Genomic DNA, 23,714 nt, shown 5'->3' on the forward strand with positions numbered 1-23,714 from the left:
TGAGGAACTAGTGGGGGGAAGGAGAGGGGATGGTGAGAGAGGGGGAGAGAGAGAGGAGGGGTGGGAGGAACCTAGAGAGCGACAGTGCTGAGGAACTAGTGGGGGGAAGGAGAGGGGATGGTGAGTGAGGGAGAGAGAGAGAGATGGTGAGACATTGATACCCTTTTCAGACTATGGTACCAACCCGAAACGTACTCTGCGCGTTATTTTTTATTTTAGATTGTCCTTTCCAGCATGGCCCCAGGCCAGCACAGCACAGTACAGTACAGTACAGTAAAGGTCGGCTCAGCTCATTAGTGATATGAGAGAGAGCAGTGCAGGTCGGAACAGGAATAACTAGGGCTTCTCAGAGAACTACAGGGAAGGTGAGAGGGCCACAGGAAAGGTGGGGTCTAGAGTTGCTTTGATGTATTGCAAAGTCCACGGCTCATTAATCAAGGTTTCCTTGCAATGCTTTTAATGTCTCTCTCCACCCCCTCTCGCTCTCATTCTCTCACTGTCTTACTCTCTCTCTCCCTCTCCCTCTCTCGCTCCACCCCGCCCCCCCTCCTTTTCTCTCTTCCCCCTCCTCGCCAGATGAAGTCGGGCTTCTTCCATGAGAGCGATGCTAAAGTGGTGGGGAAATCCATCCGCGACCGTGTCACGCTCATCAAGAAATCCCGTGAGAGACGCCAGCAGCAGCTGCTCCAACAGCAGCAAAGCTTTGATGAGAGACGGGACTCCACCCTCACCTCCTCCTACACCAACACTTACCCCTCCTGCACCTCCTCCCTGGGGCCTGGGGTGGCTGGGCTGACAGGGCGAGGCGGGGGAGGTGGTGGGCAGGGGGAGGCTGAGGAGATACCAAAGGCAGATCAGCATACGAGGCAACAGCAGCAGATCCACAGTGGGAATCCTCTGAGCCTACCCACAGGTACTGTACGACTCTATCAGAGGCTTACCAGATAGGTTCCTACAATACACATAAACTGACTGTACAAAACATTATGAACACTTTCCTAATATTGCCAGCCCCCAGCACCCCCTTTTGCTCTCAGAACAGCCACAATTCGTTGGGGACTTGGACTCAAGGTACAAGGTATCGAAAGCATTCCACAGTGATGCTGGCCCATATTGACTCCAATGTTTCCCACAGTTTGGTCAAGTTGGCTGGATGTCCTTTGGGTGGTGGACCATTCTTGGTACACACAGGAAACTTTTGAGCATGAAAAACCCAGCAGCGTTGAAGTTTTTGGGTCCCATGTGGCTCAGTTGGTAGAGCATGGTGCTTGCAATACCAGGGTTGTGGGTGCGATTCTCATGGGGGATCAGTCTGGGAAAAAGTACAAAATGTACAATGTTAACAAAAACCAAACCCGGTTCAAAGGCACTTAAATATTTTGTCTTGCTCATTCACCCTCTGAATGGCACACATACACAATCCATGTTTCAATTGTCTCAAGGCTTAAAAATCCTTATTTACCCTGTCTCCTCTCCTCTACATTTTTTATTTTTATTTTTTTATTTCACCTTTATTTAACCAGGTAGGCTAGTTGAGAACAAGTTCTCATTTGCAACTGCGACCTGGCCAAGATAAAGCATAGCAGTGTGAACAGACAACAGAGTTACACATGGAGTAAACAATTAGCAAGTCAATAACACAGTAGAAAAAAATGGGCAGTCTATATACAATGTGTGCAAAAGGCATGAGGAGGTAGGCGAATAATACAATTTTGCAGATTAACACTGGAGTGATAAATGATCAGATGGGCATGTACAGGTAGAGATATTGGTGTGCAAAAGAGCAGAAAAGTAAATAAATAAAAACAGTAAGTGGATTTAACAAGTGACATCAATAATGGATCATAGCTTTCACCTGGAATTACCTGGTCAGTCTATGTCAAGGAAGAGCAGGTGTTCATAATGTTTTGTATACAAATGCCACGTTCAAAACAACTGGAAACTCGGAAATCGCAGACTTCCGACTTCAGTGCGTTCAAGACAACCGAGAACTCGGGAAAAAAACGAGCTCCGACTGGGAAATATCTATTTGAATGGTCATCCAACTCAGAATTCCAACATTGGAACTCGGGCCTCTTTCTAGAGCTCTGACTTTCCTACCTGAAAATCACTGACGTCATGATTTGACCTCGTATTTTTCAGAGTTCCCAGTTGTCTTGAACGCGGCATTAGTGTACATACAGTACCTACCACCGTAACAACATCAAACAAAGTATATTGAACATGTAACAGATACACATATTTTTGGATATGGACAGAATGATACCATTATAAAACATTTTTATGAAATATTTTCAATATCCCCCAAAATGTATTGTTTCACACCTCCCATTGTATTTACTTCAGGAGGGGAGAGCATTGTTTCAGCCAGCTGTGAGTCTTATGCCAATGGCCAGACCCAGGCGTACCCTCAGCAACGGGAGTCCTACGTGCTTTCTCAATCCAACCTCCCTGCTGCTGCTTCGGCAAGTCTATGGCTACATATCAAATAGCACCCTATTCCCTATGTACTGCACTAGTTTTGACCAGGGCCATGTAGTGCACCATGTAGAGTCTAGGGTGCTATTTGGAACATACACAATGTTATGGTTGTTCCTGTTTTGGAGAATCCAGTTTACAAAGAGATTGAAATCTTATTTTCACTCAGCAACCCTGCAATCACGTTAACTTATATTGTCTATTATTTATTTTTAGGCAATTATGGCCCACACCAAAATGTTCCCAATTAGTCAGAGCAGAGGATTTCCGAATGTGCTTATTGGTCAGAGTAGTGGGATTTCCGGCATGTCCATTGGCCAAAGTGGTGATGGGGCTCCTGATGGTCAGCAGACTTACGTTCAGCCTGTTGCCATGCCAACACAGGTTTCACCAGATATACCACAGCAGTATTCACAGGTGAGTGGATCTGCATCTCTATCGACCCTGGTCTCTCAAAAACACTACAGTTTGAACCTTCCCAAATAACTCTTAATCTTCACCTTAATATTTGATCAGTTCTTTAACAATAATGACAATTCCAATTATCATAATTATGCTTTCATGTTCTTTGAAACTGTTTAGAATTCTTTGATTAAATCATATGATTAATATTTACACTTACCTTCTCTCTCCACCTCAATCCTCCCTCTCCTCTCTTACCATAACTCCCTCTGCCCACCTGACCATCCCTCTGTCACCCTGCGACTACAATCCACCAACAATCTCAGTCATACCACTCAGATGGGTCACAGATTTCACAAATGGCCCCTTCCCTGTCCTACGCACCCCCAGTCTCTCCCCAAGCCCAGCTCAACATCCTCCCAGCTCCCATGTTAGCGGGGGACCCAACAGGACGAGTGGGGGCCATGGTCCCTCTCCCACAACACGCCCAGGCCAACGTCACTCCCAATGTCATCCAGATGACACCCCAGCCTTTAACCCAGCAAGCACTGCCTGACATGATCCCACAGCAGCAGACCATTGTTCAACAACAACAACAACAACAACAACAACAACAACAGATACTGATTGAGCAACAGCAGCAGCAGCAAATGGAGGCTCAACAAGCCGCCCTGCTTCAGCATCATCAACAACAACATCAACAACAGGCCAGTGTAATTCCCCAGAACCAGGCGGTACAGCAACAGATGGAACAACAGCAGCAGCAACAGCAGACTATAGCAATCCAACAGCAGCAAACTACTGAGCCACAGCAGCAAGTGTATGTGCAGCAAGCTTTGGTTCAGCAGCATCAGGCCTTACTACAACAACAACAACAATCAATGGAACAACAGCAGCATCAGACCTTACTACAACAACAACAACAATCAATGGAACAACAGCAGCATCAGGCCTTACTACAACAACAACAACAATCAATGGAACAACAGCAGCATCAGACCTTACTACAACAACAACAACAATCAATGGAACAACAGCAGCATCAGGCCTTACTACAACAACAACAACAATCAATGGAACAACAGCAGCATCAGACCTTACTACAACAACAACAACAATCAATGGAACAACAGCAGCATCAGGCCTTACTACAACAACAACAACAATCAATGGAACAACAGCAGCATCAGGCCTTACTACAACAACAACAACAATCAATGGAACAACAGCAGCATCAGGCCTTACTACAACAACAACAACAATCAATGGAAAAACAGCAGCATCAGGCCTTACTACAACAACAACAACAATCAATGGAACAACAGCAGCATCAGGCCTTACTACAACAACAACAACAATCAATGGAACAACAGCAGCATCAGACCTTACTACAACAACAACAACAATCAATGGAACAACAGCAGCATCAGACCTTACTACAACAACAACAACAATCAATGGAACAACAGCAGCATCAGGCCTTACTACAACAACAACAACAATCAATGGAACAACAGCAGCATCAGGCCTTACTACAACAACAACAACAATCAATGGAACAACAGCAGCATCAGACCTTACTACAACAACAATCAATGGAACAACAGCAGCATCAGACCTTACTACAACAACAACAACAATCAATGGAACAACAGCAGCATCAGGCCTTACTACAACAACAACAACAATCAATGGAACAACAGCAGCAGCAACAACAGGGATTGTCATTGCAGCAACAGCAATTGGATCAAACCCAAGCCTATGCGCAACCACCGCAAATTGACGTACAACAGCAGCAACAACTGCAGCAGCAGCAACAGCAGCAAATATTGTTACTACACCAACAACACCAGATAGAACATCAGCAACAACAACAAGCAATGTTACTAGAACAACAACAGCAAGTGTACATACAACAGCAGCTTGAACAACAGCAGCAACAGGCGTTGCTACAACAGCAACAACAGGCGCAACTACAACAGCACCAACTGGAGCAGCAGCAAGCGTTGTTACAACAGCAGATATTTGAGCAACAGCAGCAGCAAGCTCTGTTACAACAGCAGCAACAAGAGCAGCAGCAACAGCAAGCCTTAAAGCAACAGCAACAACAGGCACAACTACAACAGCACCAGCTAGAGCAACAGCAAGCGCTCCTACAGAAACAACAGCAACAACAACAACAACAACTGGAGGCTCACCAAGTGAGCCAGATACAACAACCACAAATTGATTTACAACAGCTGCAACAACAACAGCAAGCTGTGCTGAAACAACCGACCCAACTACAACAACAGGCGGTCGTCAGTCATCCAGTCAACCCACAGCACCAGCAGGCTGTGCTTCAGCAACAGTTGGAACAACAGCAAGCCATGCTACAACAGCAACAGCAACAAGTGATTTTACAGAAACAGCAATTAGAGCAACAACAGCAGCAAGCTCTGTTACAACAACAGATTGAACAACGGCAACAGCAGGCATTGCTACTGCAACAACAAGCGGAGAGAATTAACCAACAGGGTTTGCTACAACAGCAGCAGCAACAGATTCAACAACAGCAAGAGACTGGGCAACCGCAGCAGCACCAGCAAACCACCATAATTCAAGTACAACAAAGCGAGAAACAAGAGACCGCTTTAATTCTGCAACAATGTGAGCAGCTGCAAGCATTGATTCAACACCAACATATTGATGTATGTATGTTGCAAAACCCTGCTTTGTTTCCATCTAGTCACACTAGCCTAACCCAGCAGCAACTGACAGAACAACAGCAAGTGGTGCTGATACAACAACAACAACAACAACGACAACAACAAAAACAACCTATCTTACTGGAGCAACAACAACAGGTGTACGTTGCCCAGCAACATCAGCAGCACCATCAGAGCTCTGTCATTGAACCTCAGCCTCAGATCCCCCTTATGGTCCCAGCCATACCAGCAGCAGAGGTTATACAGGACATTCAGGTCCAAGCTCAGATGGCCGCCCAGGGTCAGGAAGTGATACCTGTAGCCATTCAGCTACAGATTTCCAGCCAAGCTCTACCGGCTGTAGTGCAAGCCCATGCCCAAGTCCTGGCCCAGATTCAAGCTCGGAATGAAGCTCACCCTCAGAGCCAGGGCAATGTCTCAGTCCCAGTACTCCAAGCCCAGACCCAGCCTCCACACCAAGCCCAGCCCCAGATGATCGAGGTCCAGATTCCATTTCACATGGTGGCCCCATTCCAGGCACCAAGTCCTCCGATCCCTATCCAGCCTCAGGTTCCTCTGGTACAGGCTCCCCATCAGATGCCAACTCTAATACAGACCCAGGCACCAGGGCAGTCAGTCATCCAGCAGACTCCCCAGCCTTTGCACCCAACCCAGGCCCAGACTCAGATTCCAGAAGTTCTTGAGACTCAGATGATGCCTCCTAAGCATCAGAGCACAGCTCTGGTCCAACCCCAACCTCCAGTTTCAATACCCCCCATGCAAAGCCAGGTCCAGCCTCAACCCCAGCACCAGTCTTTAGTGCAGCCCAGTGTTCAACTTCCAGAGGTGGTGCAGCCTCAACTCCAGCACCAGGCTCCGGCCGGCCTATTGGCACCGCAGTATGTCACTGCACTTCAGCCCACACAACAGCAAACCATGCAGCCAGTCCAACAGCAACATCAGGACATCACTCAACAAGTTTTACAACAACAACAACAACAACAGCAGATACTGAAGGATCAACAACAGGAGATCACTCAACAAGTTTTACAACAACAACAACAGCAGATACTGAAGGATCAACAACAGGAGATCACTCAACAAGTACTACAACAACAACAACAGCAGATACTGAAGGATCAACAACAGGAGATCACTCAACAAGGACCACAACAACAACAACAGCAGATACTGAAGGATCAACAACTGGAGATCACTCAACAAGTACCACAACAACAACAACAGCAGATACTGAAGGATCAACAACAGGAGATCACTCAACAAGTACCACAACAACAACAACAGCAGATACTGAAGGATCAACAACAGGAGATCACTCAACAAGTACCACAACAACAACAACAGCAGATACTGAAGGATCAACAACAGTTCATGCTGCAGAACCAGCAGATGATGCTGTCCCCTGGATCTGTTGGAACTGTCCTTGCAGCCCCTGCAGCCAAGGTCATAGACCCTACCACCTTGGGCTCTGCTTCGTCCCAACACATACAACAACAGACTGGACAAGCTCCAGCCCCCATCCAGCTGGCTCTGCAGTCCCTTCCCCCTCAGCAGCAGCAAGTCTCAATTCCCACTCTCAACCGAAGTCAACTGACTTCTCCGCTTCCTCAGATCCCCGCACATCTGTTGCCCCAGCAGCCCACTGTTAACCCAGCACAGATAGCAGCCCCCAGTAACGTGCCCCAGCTCGGGACTCAGACTAGAGCCCTACCCCTCTACAGTCAGGTAGGAGCAGGAGGTCCTCCACCATCCCCCCAGAACCAGGCTCAGCTGACGCAGCCGCTACCCGCCCACACACACACCCAGACGGCCATGCAAGCTCTCGCAAACACTCACACCCAGACACTGGCCCAGACGAAGGTCCACACCGAGACCCAGCTCGCTGAGGCCGCATTGGTGGCTGCCACCACCGAGCAACAGCACCCTCTGAATCCCCCCCAGGCTACTTCCCTCCCTCTTCCACACATGTCCCCCTGCCCCACTCATACAGCATCTCACCCTCAACCTGCCTCCCTGCCACCCCTCTGTCCTGCTACCCCTGGCCCAGAGACCCAGCCCACCCCACCAGAGAGTCAGCTAACCCTGCCTGGCCTGGCTGATGGGCCCCCGGGACCCACTTCTCCCCCGTCTGTTGCCGCCGCTGCTGCTCAGCCCCTTGATTCTAACGCCCCCTCACTGCTGCCCCCAACCTCAACCTCGCTCCCAGACTGTGACCCTGCTCTGCTGAGCATTGCTCAGGTACAGAAGTGCATGCCACTCTACCACTACAGCAGACTGTTCCACTACTATTACTATCTGCAGCCAATAACCAGCTGGTTCTAGAAATGTGAATACAGTAGAGAGAAATCCAAGGGCCGCACTCTTTTTAAGATACAAAATAAAACACATTATTAATTTTTTTGAAGAAAAGCTCCTTTTACTCAGTTACGCTAAGTACATTTGTATGGTACTTGTTCAGATTTAAACTTAGCAGTACTACAACAACATGATCAAGTGTTTTCCTTTAACTTACATTAAAATACAGTCATTTTTTATTTATTCCCAATTCAGTTCAGTTTCAGTTTTTATTAGTCAAATAATGGTTTGGTATGTATTTTTTCTTTGTGGGTTTTTGTTGTTTTCTGAATGTCTGTATGTATTTGTGTGTGCGTTGGTCTGTCTGTGTGTCTGTCTCTATCTATGTGGCTCTACAGGAGAGTCCGAAACAGTCTGGCACAAAGGGACACTCCACTTCAGGGTATGTGTCACATCATTACTCTCAAAGTCGGTCCCAATTCGCTGCCTAGCTCTAGCCCCCTGGCCCTGTCACGTCAATGTTAGCACATCTATACGGTGGAAGTGATATGGCGGATGCTTCACCACTACACTGTTTATACCTATCCAGACCCTTCAGATCTGCAATCATCCAAGGGTTAAGGCCAAGGGGAAGGGCTACGGACCGGTTGTCAATTTTATACTGCTCGTTTGTTTTTCATTTTGAATGCCAAGCCCTCTTCCATGTTAGAAAAGGTTATGCCCAATACTGTACATGAAGTACTAACGATAGGAGTACTTTTCATTTGACCGCAGCTCTGTTCCAGACAATGGGGATGGGGATTTACAGATGTTGGCCAATGGGAAACTAGAGAGGGTGAAGTCTCAGAGGAGATTGTCCTATCGGGGGCCAGAAAAAGGATCACATGCATTTCAACTGACCATGATTCAGGTATAGTATCCCTAATAGTAAAGGTTTCTAAAGAAATGGTCATGTCCAAGACACAGAACAACATGGTTTCTCTTCCTGTGGTCCGTAGGTGTCCGGCTCTGGGGACAACATGGTGGAGTGTCAGCTGGAAACCCATAGCAACAAGATGGTCACCTTCAAGTTCGACACTGAGGGAGACGCACCTGAAGACATTGCAGATTACATGGTGACTAGACCAACACGCAGTTATACATGGACATTGTATGGGATTATAGCACCACAAACATCTACCTGTTTGGATATATTGCATATGATATATATATTAATGTTTAATTATATTATATTGGATGGGATGAGGATTTTTGTAGCAAGCGCTCTCATTTGGTCTGATGCCAAGTTCCCCATGCAGTCTTTATTTGGTCCATTAAGTTTAGTTTTAAAAAGTGTGTTATTTTGTGTATCCATTTGTGTATCTGTAATGGCTTGTGTAGGTGGAGGAGGATTTTGTCCGTGAATCAGAGAAAGAGACATTCGTGGAAGAGCTGAGGTCCATTGTCAAGAGAACTCAGGAAATTCTCCTCACACATCAACAGGTCTGCTTTGAAAACATTGGTTGCATCCCAAATGACACTGTATTCCCTACATAGTGCACTACTTATGTCTAGAACCCTACAGCCACTGGTCAAAAGTAGTGAACTAGAGATCCCTACGGCCACTGGTCAAAAGTAGTGAACTACAGAACCCTACGGCCACTGGTCAAAAGTAGTGAACTACAGAACCCTATGGCCACTGGTCAAAAGTAGTGAACTACAGAACCCTACGGCCACTGGTTAAAAGTAGTGCACTACAGAACCCTACGGCCACTGGTCAAAAGTAGTGAACTACAGAACCCTACGGCCACTGGTCAAAAGTAGTGAACTACAGAACCCTACGGCCACTGGTCAAAAGTAGTGAACTACAGAACCCTACGGCCACTGGTCAAAAGTAGTGAACTACAGAACCCTACGGCCACTGGTCAAAAGTAGTGAACTACAGAACCCTACGGCCACTGGTTAAAAGTAGTGAACTACAGAACCCTACGGCCACTGGTCAAAAGTAGTGAACTACAGAACCCTACGGCCACTGGTCAAAAGTAGTGAACTACAGAACCCTACGGCCACTGGTCAAAAGTAGTGAACTACAGAACCCTACGGCCACTGGTCAAAAGTAATGCACTAGAGAACCCTACGGCCACTGGTCAAAAGTAGTGAACTACATAGGGAGATAGGAAGGGTGCCATTTGGGACATAACCATTATGTAATGTCTGTTTGGCTCTTTTCTACTCTAAATCTTTACAGACATACAGTTTTTAATGCTGAACACCATACACACAGTACAGACAGGGTACCATATGTCATGCTTTGAATATAATGTTGCCTTGAAACATGTCTGTCTGGTCATTTTCTCCAACCATTATTGAAACAATATGTCAGGAGCCATGTTTTATAGTACGGCAAAAATAAAAGAAGTAAAGCCTGCACACTCATGAGCTCCACCCTGTACCTTTATTAGTAAACAAACAGCGTTCCCATCCTGCAAGGTGAACACTGAACATACAGAGAGCTAATGTCATATGTTTATGGTGTATGGGGAACATACAGGGGCCCTTACAGTAGCTAATGTATTGGAGCAACCGTAACTAATCTGATTTTTTACCATGTAATTCTGCCTGTACATGTAAACTCAGAAAAAAAAGAAACGTCCTCTCACTGTCAACTGCATTTATTTTCAGCAAACCTAACGTGTAAATATTTGTATGAACATTCAACAACTGAAACATAAACTGAACAAGTTCCACAGACATGTGACTAACAGAAATTGAATAATGTGTCCCTGAACAAAGGGGGGGTCAAAATCAAAAGTAACAGTCAGTATCTGATGTGGCCACCAGCTGCATTAAGTACTGCAGTGGATCTCCTCATGGTCTACACCAGATTTGCCAGTTGTTGCTGTGAGATGTTACTCTTCCACCAAGGCACCAGCAAGTTCCTAGACATTTCTGGGGGGAATGGCCCTAGCCCTCACCCTGCGATCCAATAGGTCCCAGACGTGCTCAATAGGATTGAGATCCAGGCTCTTCACTGGCCATGGCAGAACAATGACATTCCTGTCTTGCAGGAAATCATGCACAGAATGAGCAGTATAGCTGGTGGCATTGTCATGCTGGAGGGTCATGTCAGGATGAGCCTGCCGGAAGGGTATCACATGAGGGAGGAGGATGTCTTCCCTGTAAAGCACAGCATTGAGATTGCCTGCAATGACAACAAGCTCAGTCCGATGATGCTGTGACACACCGCCCCAGACTATGACGGACCCTCCACCTCCAAATCAATCCCTCTCCAGAGTACAGGCCTCGGTGTAACGCTCATTCCTACGATGATAAATGCGAATCCGACCATGACCCCTGATGAGACAAAACTGCGACTCGTCAGTGAAGAGCACTTTTTGCCAGTCCTGTCTGGGTCAGCGACGGTGGGTTTGTTCCCATAGGCAACGTTGTTGCCGATGATGTCTGGTGAGGACCTGCTTTACAACAGGCCTACAAGCCCTCAGTCCAGCCTCTCTCAGCCTATTGCGGAAAGTCTGAGCACTGATGGAGGGATTGTGCGTTCCTGGTGTAACTCGGGCAGTTATTGCCATCCTGTACCTGTCCCTCAGGTGTGATGTTCGGATGTACCGATCCTGTGCAAGTGTTGTTACACATTGTCTGACACTGTGAGGACGATCAGCTGTCCATCCTGTCTCCCTGTAGCGCTGTTTTAGGCGTCTCACAGTACGGACATTGCAATTTATTTCCCTGGCCACATCTGCAGTCCCCATGCCTCCTTGCAGCATGCCTAAGGCACGTTCACACAGATGAGCAGGGATCCTGGGCATCTTTCTTTTGGTGTTTTTCAGAGTCAGTAGAAAGGCCTCTTTAGTGTCCTAAGTTTTCATAACTGTGACCTTAATTGCCTACCGTCTGTAAGCTGTTAGTGTCTTAACGACCGTTCCACAGGTGCATTTTCATTAATTGTTTATGGTTCATTGAACAAGCATGGGAAACAGTGTTTAAACCCTTTACAATGAAAATCGGTGAACTTATTTGGACTTTTTACGAACTATCTTTGAAAGACAGGGTCCTGAAAAAGGGAAGTTTCTTTTTTTGCTGAGTTTATGTTAACATGGTCTGTTCTGTGTCTTCCTGTTGTCCCACCAAGACTGGCTCTATGGAACAGCTGCATGTGAGCACTCCAACAGGCACAGCAAGTGAGTTACAGTCTAAAATGGCACCTCATTCCATATATGATGCACTACTTTTGACCAGATTCCTATGACCCCTTATCAAAAGTAGTCCACTACAGATCCCCATGACCCCTTATCAAAAGTAGTCCACTACAGATCCCTATGACCCCTTATCAAAAGTAATCCACTCCAGATCCCTATGACCCCTTATCAAAAGTAGTCCACTACAGATCCCTATGACCCCTTATCAAAAGTAGTCCACTACAGATCCCCATGACCCCTTATCAAAAGTAGTCCACTACAGATCCCTATGACTCCTTATCAAAAGTAGTCCACTACAGATCCCTATGACCCCTTATCAAACATAGTCCACTACATATCCCTATGACCCCTTATCAAAAGTAGTCCACTACAGATCCCTATGACCCTTTATCAAAAGTAGTCCACTACAGATCCCCATGACCCCTTATCAAAAGTAGTCCACTACAGTATATAAGGAATAGGGTGCCGTTTGGGAGGCAACACTTCCTCCCCTCTCCATCCCCCTCCTCTCTCCCCCTCCCTATCTCCCTCCTCTCTCCCTCCTCTCTCCCCCCTCCCTATCTCCCTCCTCTCCCTCCTCTCTCCTCTCTCCCCCATCCCTATCTCCCTCCTCTCTCCCCCCTCCCTATCTCCCTCCTCTCTCCCCCCTTCCTATCTCCCTCCTCTCTCCCCCCCTCCCTAACTCCCTCCTCTCGATCTCCCTCCTCTCTCCCCCCCTCCCTATCTCCCTCCTCTCGATCTCCCTCCTCTCTCCCCCCCTCCCTATCTCCCTCCTCTCCATCTCCCTCCTCTCTCCCCCTCCCTATCTCCCTCCTCTCTCCCTCCTCTCTCCCCCTCCCTATCTCCCTTCTCTCTCCCTCCTCTCTCCCCCCTCCCTATCTCCCACCTCTCTCCCTCCTCTCTCCCCCCCTCCCTATCTCCCTCCTCTCTCCCTCCCCTCTCCCTTCCTCCCTCCTCTCTCCCTTCCTCCCTCCCCCTCTCTCACTTCCTCCCTTCTCTCTCCCTTCATCCCTCCTCTCTCCCTTCCTCCATCCTCTCTCCCTCCCCTCTCCCTTCCTCCTTCCTCCTTCCCCCCTCTCTCACTTCCTCCCTTCTCTCTCCCTTCATCCCTCCTCTCTCCCTTCCTCCATCCTCCCTCCCTCCTCTCTCCTTTCCTCCCTCCTCTCTCCCTTCCTCTCCTCCTCTCTCCCCTCTCCCTTCCTCTCCTCCTCTCTCCTCTCTCACTTCCTCTCCTCCTCTCTCCTCTCTCACTTCCTCTCCTCCTCTCTCCTCTCTCCCTTCCTCTCCTCCTCTCTCCCCTCTCCCTTTCTCTCCTCCCTCTCCCTTCCTCTCCTCCTCTCCCCCCTCTCCCTTCCTCCCTCCTCTCTCCATTCCTCACCACCACTCCTCCTATAGGCTATAATCTACTGATCATAGAATAAAAAATACAAATGAGAAGATACAAGTAAGATAAAAGCGAAAGATTAAAACTTAATTGCCCCTTTACATTTTCATAAAATAGATGATATTGTAATAAACATTTTACATAGTTCCATTGACATGATGCAATATCTCTCTATCTTCTTGTTGAAATACTGTTGTTTTTTTACACTCAAATAGCAGTCGATACAAACTGAAATGAATGTGTATACAACATTTGAATGGACAAGAGTAACATAATAAAACAAACAAGAGAAACTATTTGAATCAATAATGTCCCGTGGTCTTAAAGCCACTCATTATTCAAAGAGCAGAAATATGGGATTGGTGACCTCAGTCTGTTTGTTTTGGCTGCTAGTGTTCCTGCCTGTCAATGTGTTTCGGTCAGGGTGTATCCAGTCCCTGAATTTAGATTTTAAGAGGCTGACTTTGAAGACGGTGAAGAGTTGTGTCTATCTTTGGTGAAGCCGGGGTAGGGACAGGGTCATCATGCTCTCTTCTACTAGACTATACATGGTCATAACATGGTGATTTGACAAATGTGGCTTAACCCTTTTGCCCTTCTTTATAAAGCATTATGAATGATTTCTGATTAAGGAAGCTTCCTTTAGCCTTTTTTTCATTCAAGTGGGATCTTTTTATACAGGATTTCTCTTTATCTTCCAGCACCCCAGTCAAGCATCTCTGTAGGCCAGGATCAATTTGAAGGCTTTTCCATGCGAAATGAAGGCTTTTCCATGCGAGAAATTGCCAAAAAACTGAAGATCTCGTACAAAGCTGTGTACTACTCCCTTCACAGAACAGCACAATCTGGCTCTAACCAGAATAGAAAGAGGAGTGGGAGGCCCCGGTGCACAACTGAGCAAGAGGACAAGTACATTAGAGTGTCTAGTTTGGGAAACAGATGCCTCACAGGTCTACAACTGGCAGCTTCATTAAATAGTACCAGCAAAACACCAGTCTCAACATCAAGAGTGAAGAGGCGACTCCGGGATGCTGGCCTTCTAGGCAGAGTTCCTCTGTCCAGTGTCTGTGTTCTTTTGCCCATCTTAATCTTTTATTTTTATTGGCCAATCTGAGATATGGCTTTTTCTTTGCAACTCTACCTAGAAGGCCAACATCCTGGAGTCGCCTCTTCACTGTTGACATTGAGACTGGTGTTTTGCGGGTTCTAATTAATGAAGCTGCCAGTTGAGGACTTGTGAAGCGTCGGTTTCTCAAAAACAAGGACCTTTCTAAGTGACCCCAAACTATATATATATATATATATATATAGTTGAAGGCAGAAGTTTACACAGACATAGGTTGGAGTCATTAAAACTCATTTTTCAACGACTCCACAAATGTCTTGTTAACAAACTATAGTTTTGGCAAGTCGGTTAGGACATCTACTTTGTGCATGACACAAGTCATTTTTCCAACAATTGTTTGCAAACAGATTATTTCACGTATAATTCACTGTATCACAATTACAGTGGGTCAGAAGTTTACATACACTAAGTTGACTGTGCCTTTATACAGCTTGGAAAATTCCACAAAATGATGTCATGGCTTTAGAAGCTTCTGTTAGGTTAATTTACATAATTTGAGTCAATTGGAGGTGTACCTGTGGATGTATTTCAAGGCCTCCCTTCAAACTCAGTGCCTCCTTGCTTGACATCATGGGAAAATCAAAAGAAATCAGCCTAGACTTCAGAAAAAAAATTGTCGACCTCCACAAGTCTGGTTCATCCTTGGGAGCAATTTCCAAACCCCTGAAGGTACCATGTTCATCTGTACAAACAATAGTACGCCAGTATAAACACCATGGGACCACACAGCCATCATACCGCTCAGGAAGGAGACGCATTCTGTCTCCTAGAGATTAACGTACTTTGGTGCGAAAAGTGCAAATCAATGGAGGAAACAAGTACAAAAGTATCTATATCCACAGTAAAACGAGTCCTATAAAGACATAACCTGAAAGGCCGCTCAGCAAGGAAGAAGCCACTGCTCCAAAACCGCCATAAAAAACAGACTACGGTTTCCAACTGCACATGGGGACAAAGATCATACTTTTTGGATAAATTATCTGGTCTGATGAAATAAAAATAGAATTGTTTGGCCATAATGATCATCATTATGTTTGGAGGAAAAAGGGGGAGGCTTTCAAGTCGAAGAACACCATCCCAACCGTGAAGCCCGGGGGTGGCAGCATCATGTTGCGGGGGTGCTTTGCTGCAGGACAGACTGCTGGACTTATCAAAATAGATGGCATCATGAGGTAGGAAACTTATGTGGCTGTATTGAAGCAACATCTCAAGAAATCAGTCAGGAAGTTAAAGGTTTGTCGCAAATGGGTCCAAATGGGCAATGACCCCAAGCATACTTCCAAATGGGTCTTCCATATGGACAATGACCCCAAGCATACTTCCAAATGGGTCTTCCATATGGACAATGACCCCAAGCATACTTCCAAATGGGTCTTCCATATGGACAATGACCCCAAGCATACTTCCAAATGGGTCTTCCAAACGGACAATGACCCCAAGCATACTTCCAAATGGTTCTTCCAAATGGACAATGACCCCAAGCATACTTCCAAATGGGTCTTCCAAATGGACAATGACCCCAAGCATACTTCCAAATGGGTCTTCCAAATGGACAATGACCCCAAGCATACTTCCAAATGAGTCTTCCAAATGGACAATGACCCCAAGCATACTTCCAAATGGGTCTTCCAAATGGACAATGACCCCAAGCATACTTCCAAATGGGTCCAAATGGACAATGACCCCAAGCATACTTCCAAATGGGTCTTCCAAATGGACAATGACCCCAAGCATACTTCCAAATGTGTCTTCCAAATGGACAATGACCCCAAGCATACTTCCAAATGGGTCTTCCAAATGGACAATGACCCCAAGCATGCTTCCAAATGAGTCTTCCAAATGGACAATGACCCCAAGCATACTTCCAAATGGGTCTTCCAAATGGACAATGGCCCCAAGCATACTTCCAAATGGACAATGACCCCAAGCATACTTCCAAATGGATCTTCCAAATGGACAATGACCCCAAGCATACTTCCAAATGGGTCCAAATGGACAATGACCCCAAGCATACTTCCAAATGGGTCTTCCAAATGGACAATGACCCCAAGCATACTTCCGAAGTTGTTGCAAAATGGCTTAAGGACAACAATGTCAAGGTATTGGAGTGGCCATCACAAAGCCCTGACCTCAATCACATAGAAAATTTGTGGGCAGAACTGAAAAAGCGTGTGCGAGCAAGGAGGCCTACAAACCTGACTCAGTTACACCATTACTGTCAGGAGGAATGGGCCAAAATTCACCCAATTTATTGTGGGAAGCTTGTGGAAGGCTACCTGAAACATTTGAACGAAGTTAAACAATTTAAAGGCAATGCTACCAAATACTAATTGAGTGTATATAATCTTTTGACCCACTGGGAATGTGATGAAAGAAATAAAAGCTGAAATAAATCATTATTATTCTGACATTTCACATTCTTAAAATAAAGTGGTGATCCTAACTGACCAAATACAGGGAATTTTTACTCTGATTAAATGTCAGGAATTGTGAAAAACTGAGTTTAAATGTATTTGGACAAGGTGTATGTAAAAATCAGACTCCAACTGTATGTATATTTATTTATAAAAATAATAAAATCAGAACTTAAGTCTGGTCTCAATTTACAGTTGAGAGTTAGAATAGTAGAATACAGCAGGTGCAATTTCAAAATGTGGTTGTGCATCAGCAGTTTTTCTCGTACGTCAGTCACGGACAGTCACACAATTAGTTAATGTCAGCTAACATTTTTTGGGGATTGGTAAATTAGTTCAGCAGCCAGCTATTTAAACTTGTAGTAATCATGGTCAAATTACCGACCACAGGGCCACCATTGATTTTGTTAGTCACTCTCACTCAGATATCATATTAAAAACTGCAAACATTTCTCTCCACCTTATGGCAAAATGTGTAGAATTGCGTGAAATTAGTTGTTGTAACATTGAAAAATGTTCATGGCAATGGCAACAAGCTTAGGTCCCCCAAAAGGCTAGAGATAGCTCTGTGTGGGTGTGGATGTGGGTACACAGACTCGCAAGCCACTGCGACCCTTCATGAGGAATTTCGATCCATCAAAGTTGCCTATCCCTGCTATAAGCTTTATGAAGTGTTGATGAAGCCTTGAAAGTTGAAGTTTGTTTAAAGTGGGACCTTCTTTATGTTACTTCTCTCTGTCTGCCAGTGGATTCAGAACCTCCCTTGAAAAAAACATTATGAATGATTCTTAATGACTTCTAAAACATCTATGTAGGCTTTATAAAGTGTTTAATGAAACCTTGAAAGTTGTAGTTAGTTTAAAGTGGGCCTTTTTATATATTATTTTATGTTCCAGTGGACGGGGCGCCTCAGTCGTCTCCGGTGGGCAGATGGAGGTTCTTCATCAACCAGACCATCAGACACAGAGACTCCACATCAAACCAGGGAGGAGCGTCCACCCCTCCACCTCTCTCGACCGGCGAGGTCAGGGTGCCTCAGCCTACAGACACTGACCCAGGTACAGTAACAGGATGACACCTGGGCCTGGGCTAACAGTCATTTAACACTGGGCAGTCATACCCTTTTCACACTACCAAGCCCTCCTGAAAACCAGTAGGGGTTGAAATATTTTCTGAATTGTCTTGTGCAGTTAGTGTCCTGCTCCGTTAATGGGCTTTGCACTGTACAGAAAATGTACATTTTATAACACAGTTCCAGCAACTAGGGTGGAAGCGTAACCAGGCCAGCGTAGTACGGCTGGGCTCTGCTCAGTAGTGTGAAGATGGTACATTCTGCTGTGTTTGGTTCTGTCTGTTGAGTAACACCAACTAACCCTCTGTACCTCCTCTCTCTGGTCTGCTTTGATTGGTCGACACACTCTAGAGTGGGATGGAGAATCCCAGAGATCGGACTCCTCCTTTGCTGAAATGGTTTCCTCTCCTCCTATCTGCCCCACCTCCACCTTGTGTGCCCTGGCCTCTGCCTCCTCCCCCCCTGCCTCCACCTGCGTCTCTACCATTTCTACCCCTGCCTCCATGTCTGCCCCCCCAGCCACTGCTGCCCCCACTCCTGACACGACTGCCTCTGCTGCCTCTGACAGAAGTGTTTCTGACCTGGCTTCTACTAGTGGAGCTGTTGCCTCAGTCCTACACCCAGTCCCTGCTGCCTCAGCTGGTCTAGACCTGCAGGCTTCCATCCACAAAATTTCCAGTACAACCACAGCAACATCCTCCATTCCAACCCATGTCCCAAACACCGCTACCAACCTCCCAGTCCCTGCCATGGTAGCTGCTTCTGCCACCATTGCGCCCTCTACCACAGGCTGTCTAACTGAAGCTCTGACCTGCTCCATGGTGAGCCAGGGCCAAGGCCCAAGCCTGGGGGATGTAGTGATGGTGGCAGCCCCAGGGCAGTGTGTGTCTGGTGAGGGCCACTCATCCACCGGCTCCATCCACCCTCCAGTGGCTGTGGCTACAGCTATGGCCTCTCCTCCTGCCGGCCATGCAGTTCTGGAGCAGCAGCAAAACACTCTGCCTCAGATTCAGTGCATGGCAACCCAGCCTCAAGCTCTGCCTCAGATTCAGTGCATGGCAACCCAGCCTCAAGCTCTGCCTCAGATTCAGTGCATGGCAACCCAGCCTCAAGCTCTGCCTCAGATTCAGTGCATGGCAACCCAGCCTCAAGCTCTGCCTCAGGCCCAGGTCCAGTTACAACAGCAGCTCCAGACAATGCAACAGGTACAGCAGCAGCAACAGCAACAACAACAACAAACCCTGCAGGCTGTGCAACTTCAACAGGTACAGCAACAACAGCAAGTGTACCAAGAGCAGATACAACTGCAGCATCAGCAGCAGCAACAAGCGTTGCAAAAATCTATTGAACAATTGCAGATGCTGCAACAGCAACAACTACAGCCACAACAACAACAACAACAACAAGAGCAGCAGCAGCAGTCTCAGCTACATTTACAGCCCCAGCTCAGTCAGACAAAGCCATTACAAAAACAGTGTATGCCCCTGCAACCACAGACAGAGATGTTGCCACTGGCACTACAACAACATATACATCAACTGCCTGTCCAAATGCAGAACACACAGTGCAACACACAGTTACACATTCAACAGCCACAGCTACACCAGTTACCACCACAACAACAACTACACCAGTTACCACCACCACAACAACAGCCACAGCTACACCAGTTACCACAACAACAACAGCCACAGCTACACCAGTTACCACCACAACAACAGCCACAGCTACCCCAGTTACCCCAACAACAACAGCCACAGCTACACCAGTTACCACAACAACAACAGCCACAGCTACCCCAGTTACCCCAACAACAACAGCCACAGCTACACCAGTTACCACAACAACAACAGCCACAGCTACACCAGTTACCACAACAGCCACAGCTACACCAATTACCACAACAGCCACAGCTACACCAGTTACCACCACAACAACAACAGCCACAGCTACACCAGTTACCACCACAACAACAACAGCCACAGCTACACCAGTTACCACCACAACAACAACAGCCACAGCTACACCAGTTACCACCACAACAACAACAGCCACAGCTACACCAGTTACCACCACAACAACAACAGCCACAGCTACACCAGGTACCACAACAACAACAACAGCAACAGGCAGCGATTGACCTGCAGCAACTGCATCAGCAACAGTTAGGTCTGGAACAGGCACTAGATATTCAGCAGCAACAGTTAGGTCTGGAACAGGCACTAGATATTCAGCAGCAACAGTTAGGTCTGGAACAGGCACTAGATATTCAGCAGCAACAGTTAGGTCTGGAACAGGCACTAGATATTCAGCAGCAACAGGAAATGTTCCAACAACAACAACAGTCTTTTATGGCTGGAACCGCCATACAGGGAGATGTGTTACAGCAGCAACCTGCGCTGCTAGCCCAGTCAGTGAACCAACAGTATGTCCAACAACAACCAGTACAGCTACTAAACATGGCACTGGTGCAACAACAGCAAGCTCATCAACAACAACAACAACAACAACAACAACAACAACAACAACAAGAGGTTAACCCTCAGCAGAAGCATCAGGTGCCCCAGCAGGAACAGCCGTTGTTCCAACAGTCAGAGTGGGAGCTGTCTACATGGGAGGCCATTGTGACCGAGGATAAAGTCAGTCACTCTGCACCTCTACACCACTCCTCAGACTCCACTCTGCCCCTCAACATTAACACAACCTCCGATGCCCCCCTACACCCCCTCTCCCTCACCCTGACACGCTCCCCGGTCCAACCATCCTCTGTGGCTGAGTCAGACAGCGAGGGCCCTCCCAAAATTGAGTTTGTAGACAACCGCATTAAGACTCTGGATGAAAAGCTGAGGAACTTGTTGTATCAGGAGTATAGTAGTGGGGCAGCTGTGACGGGGGGAGCTGCTGTGGTTTCTACCTCAGGTCCCACCGCAGTGTCAGCAGCCTCCACATCGGCAGGAGGGGTCACATCCTCGGAGCCGCCATCGCTCCGTCTCTCCTCCTTCCCTACTCCTGCCTCCTCCTCCTCAGACACCTCTCCTCATTCCTCCTCCTCCACCACCTCCTCCACCACCTCCCGCTCCTCCTCTACCTCTCCTGACCTGGAGAGGGGGAGAGGAGTGGGGGAGGAGGCTCCTCCAACAGGCCCGGTGGAGCAGCAGCCCGCCCCGTCTCTCTCCTCCGCCTCCCCCCCTTCCTCTCCCCTGGCCCCGCCACATGGAGACTCTGCCGGGCCACCGCCTATCCCTGGAGAACCCACCTTTCTTGTAAGTGAGGTGCACATATCTGAATAGTGTTTGATTGACTTCTTCCTGAAACATTTAGTAAAGATCACTGCTTTGATTGCCTTGTTGTTATAAATTGATAGATACATGTATTTTTCAATGCTATGGTTCTTGTAATGTACTTATGATATTTCAGTATCTCTCCTTTTCTCTCTGAGTGTCTCTACCATTACCCCTATGGCTGCAGCCACTCTTACCTTATCGCTGTGTTACCTATCCCCTCCAGGCTGCCCCCTCTCACTCTGACACCAGTACCCCAGGAGAAGTCACTACGTGGCCCCCCAATCTGCACCCCGTCCCCCTGGGCCATGGACTGCCACAGCATAATGCAGGAGGTGGATATTTTGGCCTAAACCTGACATGTCCTAGTATCAGAAATCCCGTTAGCAAGAAATCCTGGACTCGCAAATTCAAAAGCTGGGCGTGCAAACTGCGCCACTCCGCCAGCTTGTTCAAGAAGCCCAGAGTCAAGCAAGGTAGCGTGATTATATATATATATATATATATATATATATATATATAGAGAGAGAGAGAGAGAGAGAGAGAGAGAGAGAGAGAGAGAGAGAGAGAGAGAGAGAGGTTGAATGGGGTGTTTGTTGGTGGGGGTGTTTATCTAAAATACAAATGTTGTCTAGTTACCTTTAGTGTAATTCTGTTTAGTGTAACATAATCTTTATGGTTTGCATGGGAGGGGGGTGGGTTACTCACCCTGCCTGAGGGGGGTTACTCACCCTGCCTGGGCCTGCATGACGGGGGTTACTCACCCTGCCCTGCCTGGGCCTGCATGAGGGGGTTACTCACCCTGCCTGAGGGAGGTTACTCACCCTGCCTGGGCCTGCATGAGGGGGTTACTCACCCTGCCTGAGGGGGGTTACTCACCCTGCCTGGGCCTGCATGAGGGGGTTTACTCACCCTGCATGACGGGGGTTACTCACCCTGGCCCTGCCTGGGCCTGCATGAGGGGGGTTACTCACCCTGCCTGAGGGAGGTTACTCACCCTGCCTGGGCCTGAATGAGGGGGGTTACTCACCCTGCCTGGGCCTGCATGAGGCGGGTTACTCACCCTGCCTGGGCCTGCATGAGGCGGGTTACTCACCCTGCCTGAGGGGGGTTACTCACCCTGCCTGGGCCTGCATGAGGCGGGTTACTCACCCTGCCTGGGCCTGCATGAGGCGGGTTACTCACCCTGCCTGGGCCTGCATGAGGCGGGTTACTCACCCTGCCTCAGCCTGCATTAGGCCAGAATAATGTAGAAAAGCAGAGAGAAGAAAGAGAGAGATGGGGGGATCAAATCAAACTTTATTTGTCACATGCACCGAATGCAACAAGTGTAGTGTAGACCTTACCATGAAATGCTTACTTACAAGCCCTTAACCAACAGTGCAGTTCAAGAAAGAGTTATGCAAATATTTACCAAGTAGACTAAAATAAAAAGTAATAATAAAAAGTAACAAAATAACAATAACCAGGCTATATACAGGGGGCACCGGTACTGAGTCAATGTGTGGGGGTACAGGTTAGTTGAGGTAATTTCTACATGTAGGTAGGGGTGAAGTGACTATTCATAGATAATAAACAGCGAGTAGCAGCAGTGTACAAAATACATGGAGAGGAGGGGTGTCAATGTAAATAATCCGGTGGCCATTTGATTAATTGTTCATCAGTCTTATGGCTTGAGGGTAGAAGCTGTTAAGGAGCCTTTTGGTCCTAGACTTGGCGCTCCGGTACCGCTTGCCGTGCGGTAGCAGAGAAAACAGTCTATGACTTGGGTGACTGGAGTCTTTGACACTTTTTTGGGCTTTCCTTTGACACTGCCTAGTATATAGGTCCTGGATGGCAGGACACTTGGCCCCAGTGATGTACTGGGAGGAGGAGGAGGAGGAGGAGATAAGAGGAGAGTGTAGGAAGAAAGAGAGAGATGGGGGGGATGAGGAGGAGGAGAGAAAGAGAGAGTGTAGGAAGAAAGAGAAAGGGGGGTTGAGGAGGAGGAGAGAAGAGGAGAGTGTAGGAAGAAAGAGAAAGGGGGGTTGAGGAGGAGGAGAGAAGAGAAGAGGAGAGTGTAGGAAGAAAGAGAAAGGGGGGTTGAGGAGGAGAGAAGAGAAGAGGAGAGTGTAGGAAGAAAGAGAAAGGGGGGTTGAGAAGGAGGAGAGAAGAGAAGAGGAGAGTGTATGGAGAAAGAGAGATGGGGGGATGAGGAGGAGGAGAGAAGAGGAGAGTGTAGGAAGAAAGAGAAAGGGGGGTGAGGAGGAGGAGAGAAGAGGAGAGTGTAGGAAGAAAGAGATGGACAATATAAGGAGGCTGATGATGAGTTTACATCTGTAACCCTGGAGATTGGAATTGCACCTGGCTACTTGCTGC

General features: G+C 47.3%; 1 protein-coding gene and 1 long non-coding RNA gene across 12 annotated transcripts in view; one reads left to right on the plus strand and one right to left on the minus strand.

Moving 5' to 3' along the window:
- Positions 1–23,714, plus strand: part of si:dkey-151g10.3 (serine/threonine-protein kinase WNK3) — an 89,636-nt gene that overhangs the window by 50,953 nt on the left and 14,969 nt on the right. The window contains exons 8-18 of one of the 5 annotated variants that reach the window (XM_052484926.1): positions 577–913; positions 2,347–2,465; positions 2,695–2,895; positions 8,282–8,325; positions 8,658–8,793; positions 8,882–8,998; positions 9,264–9,365; positions 12,013–12,061; positions 17,900–18,061; positions 18,427–21,338; positions 21,583–21,832. In XM_052484926.1, the coding sequence (XP_052340886.1) occupies positions 577–913; positions 2,347–2,465; positions 2,695–2,895; positions 8,282–8,325; positions 8,658–8,793; positions 8,882–8,998; positions 9,264–9,365; positions 12,013–12,061; positions 17,900–18,061; positions 18,427–21,338; positions 21,583–21,832 (4,429 nt within the window). Of the gene's footprint in view, positions 1–576; positions 914–2,346; positions 2,466–2,694; positions 2,896–4,145; positions 7,827–8,281; positions 8,326–8,657; positions 8,794–8,881; positions 8,999–9,263; positions 9,366–12,012; positions 12,062–17,899; positions 18,062–18,426; positions 21,339–21,582; positions 21,833–23,714 lie in introns of those variants that run through there. The other 4 variants (XM_052484924.1, XM_052484923.1, XM_052484925.1 and 1 more) reach the window with 4 other exon arrangements.
- Positions 3,724–4,613, minus strand: LOC127913201 (uncharacterized). Of its 7 annotated transcripts, XR_008085237.1 has the most exons (4): positions 4,499–4,613; positions 4,265–4,456; positions 3,881–4,120; positions 3,725–3,832 (listed from the first exon to the last, which is right to left on the minus strand). It is a non-coding gene; the product is annotated as an uncharacterized LOC127913201 (long non-coding RNA). The 7 variants fall into 7 exon arrangements; XR_008085238.1 differs by lacking the exon at positions 4,499–4,613 and having other exon boundaries at positions 3,724–3,832; positions 3,977–4,120; positions 4,265–4,407; XR_008085236.1 differs by lacking the exon at positions 4,499–4,613 and having other exon boundaries at positions 3,881–4,024; positions 4,265–4,407.

The sequence above is a fragment of the Oncorhynchus keta genome, chromosome 28 (assembly GCF_023373465.1).
Source record: "Oncorhynchus keta strain PuntledgeMale-10-30-2019 chromosome 28, Oket_V2, whole genome shotgun sequence".
NCBI lineage: Eukaryota > Metazoa > Chordata > Actinopteri > Salmoniformes > Salmonidae > Oncorhynchus > Oncorhynchus keta.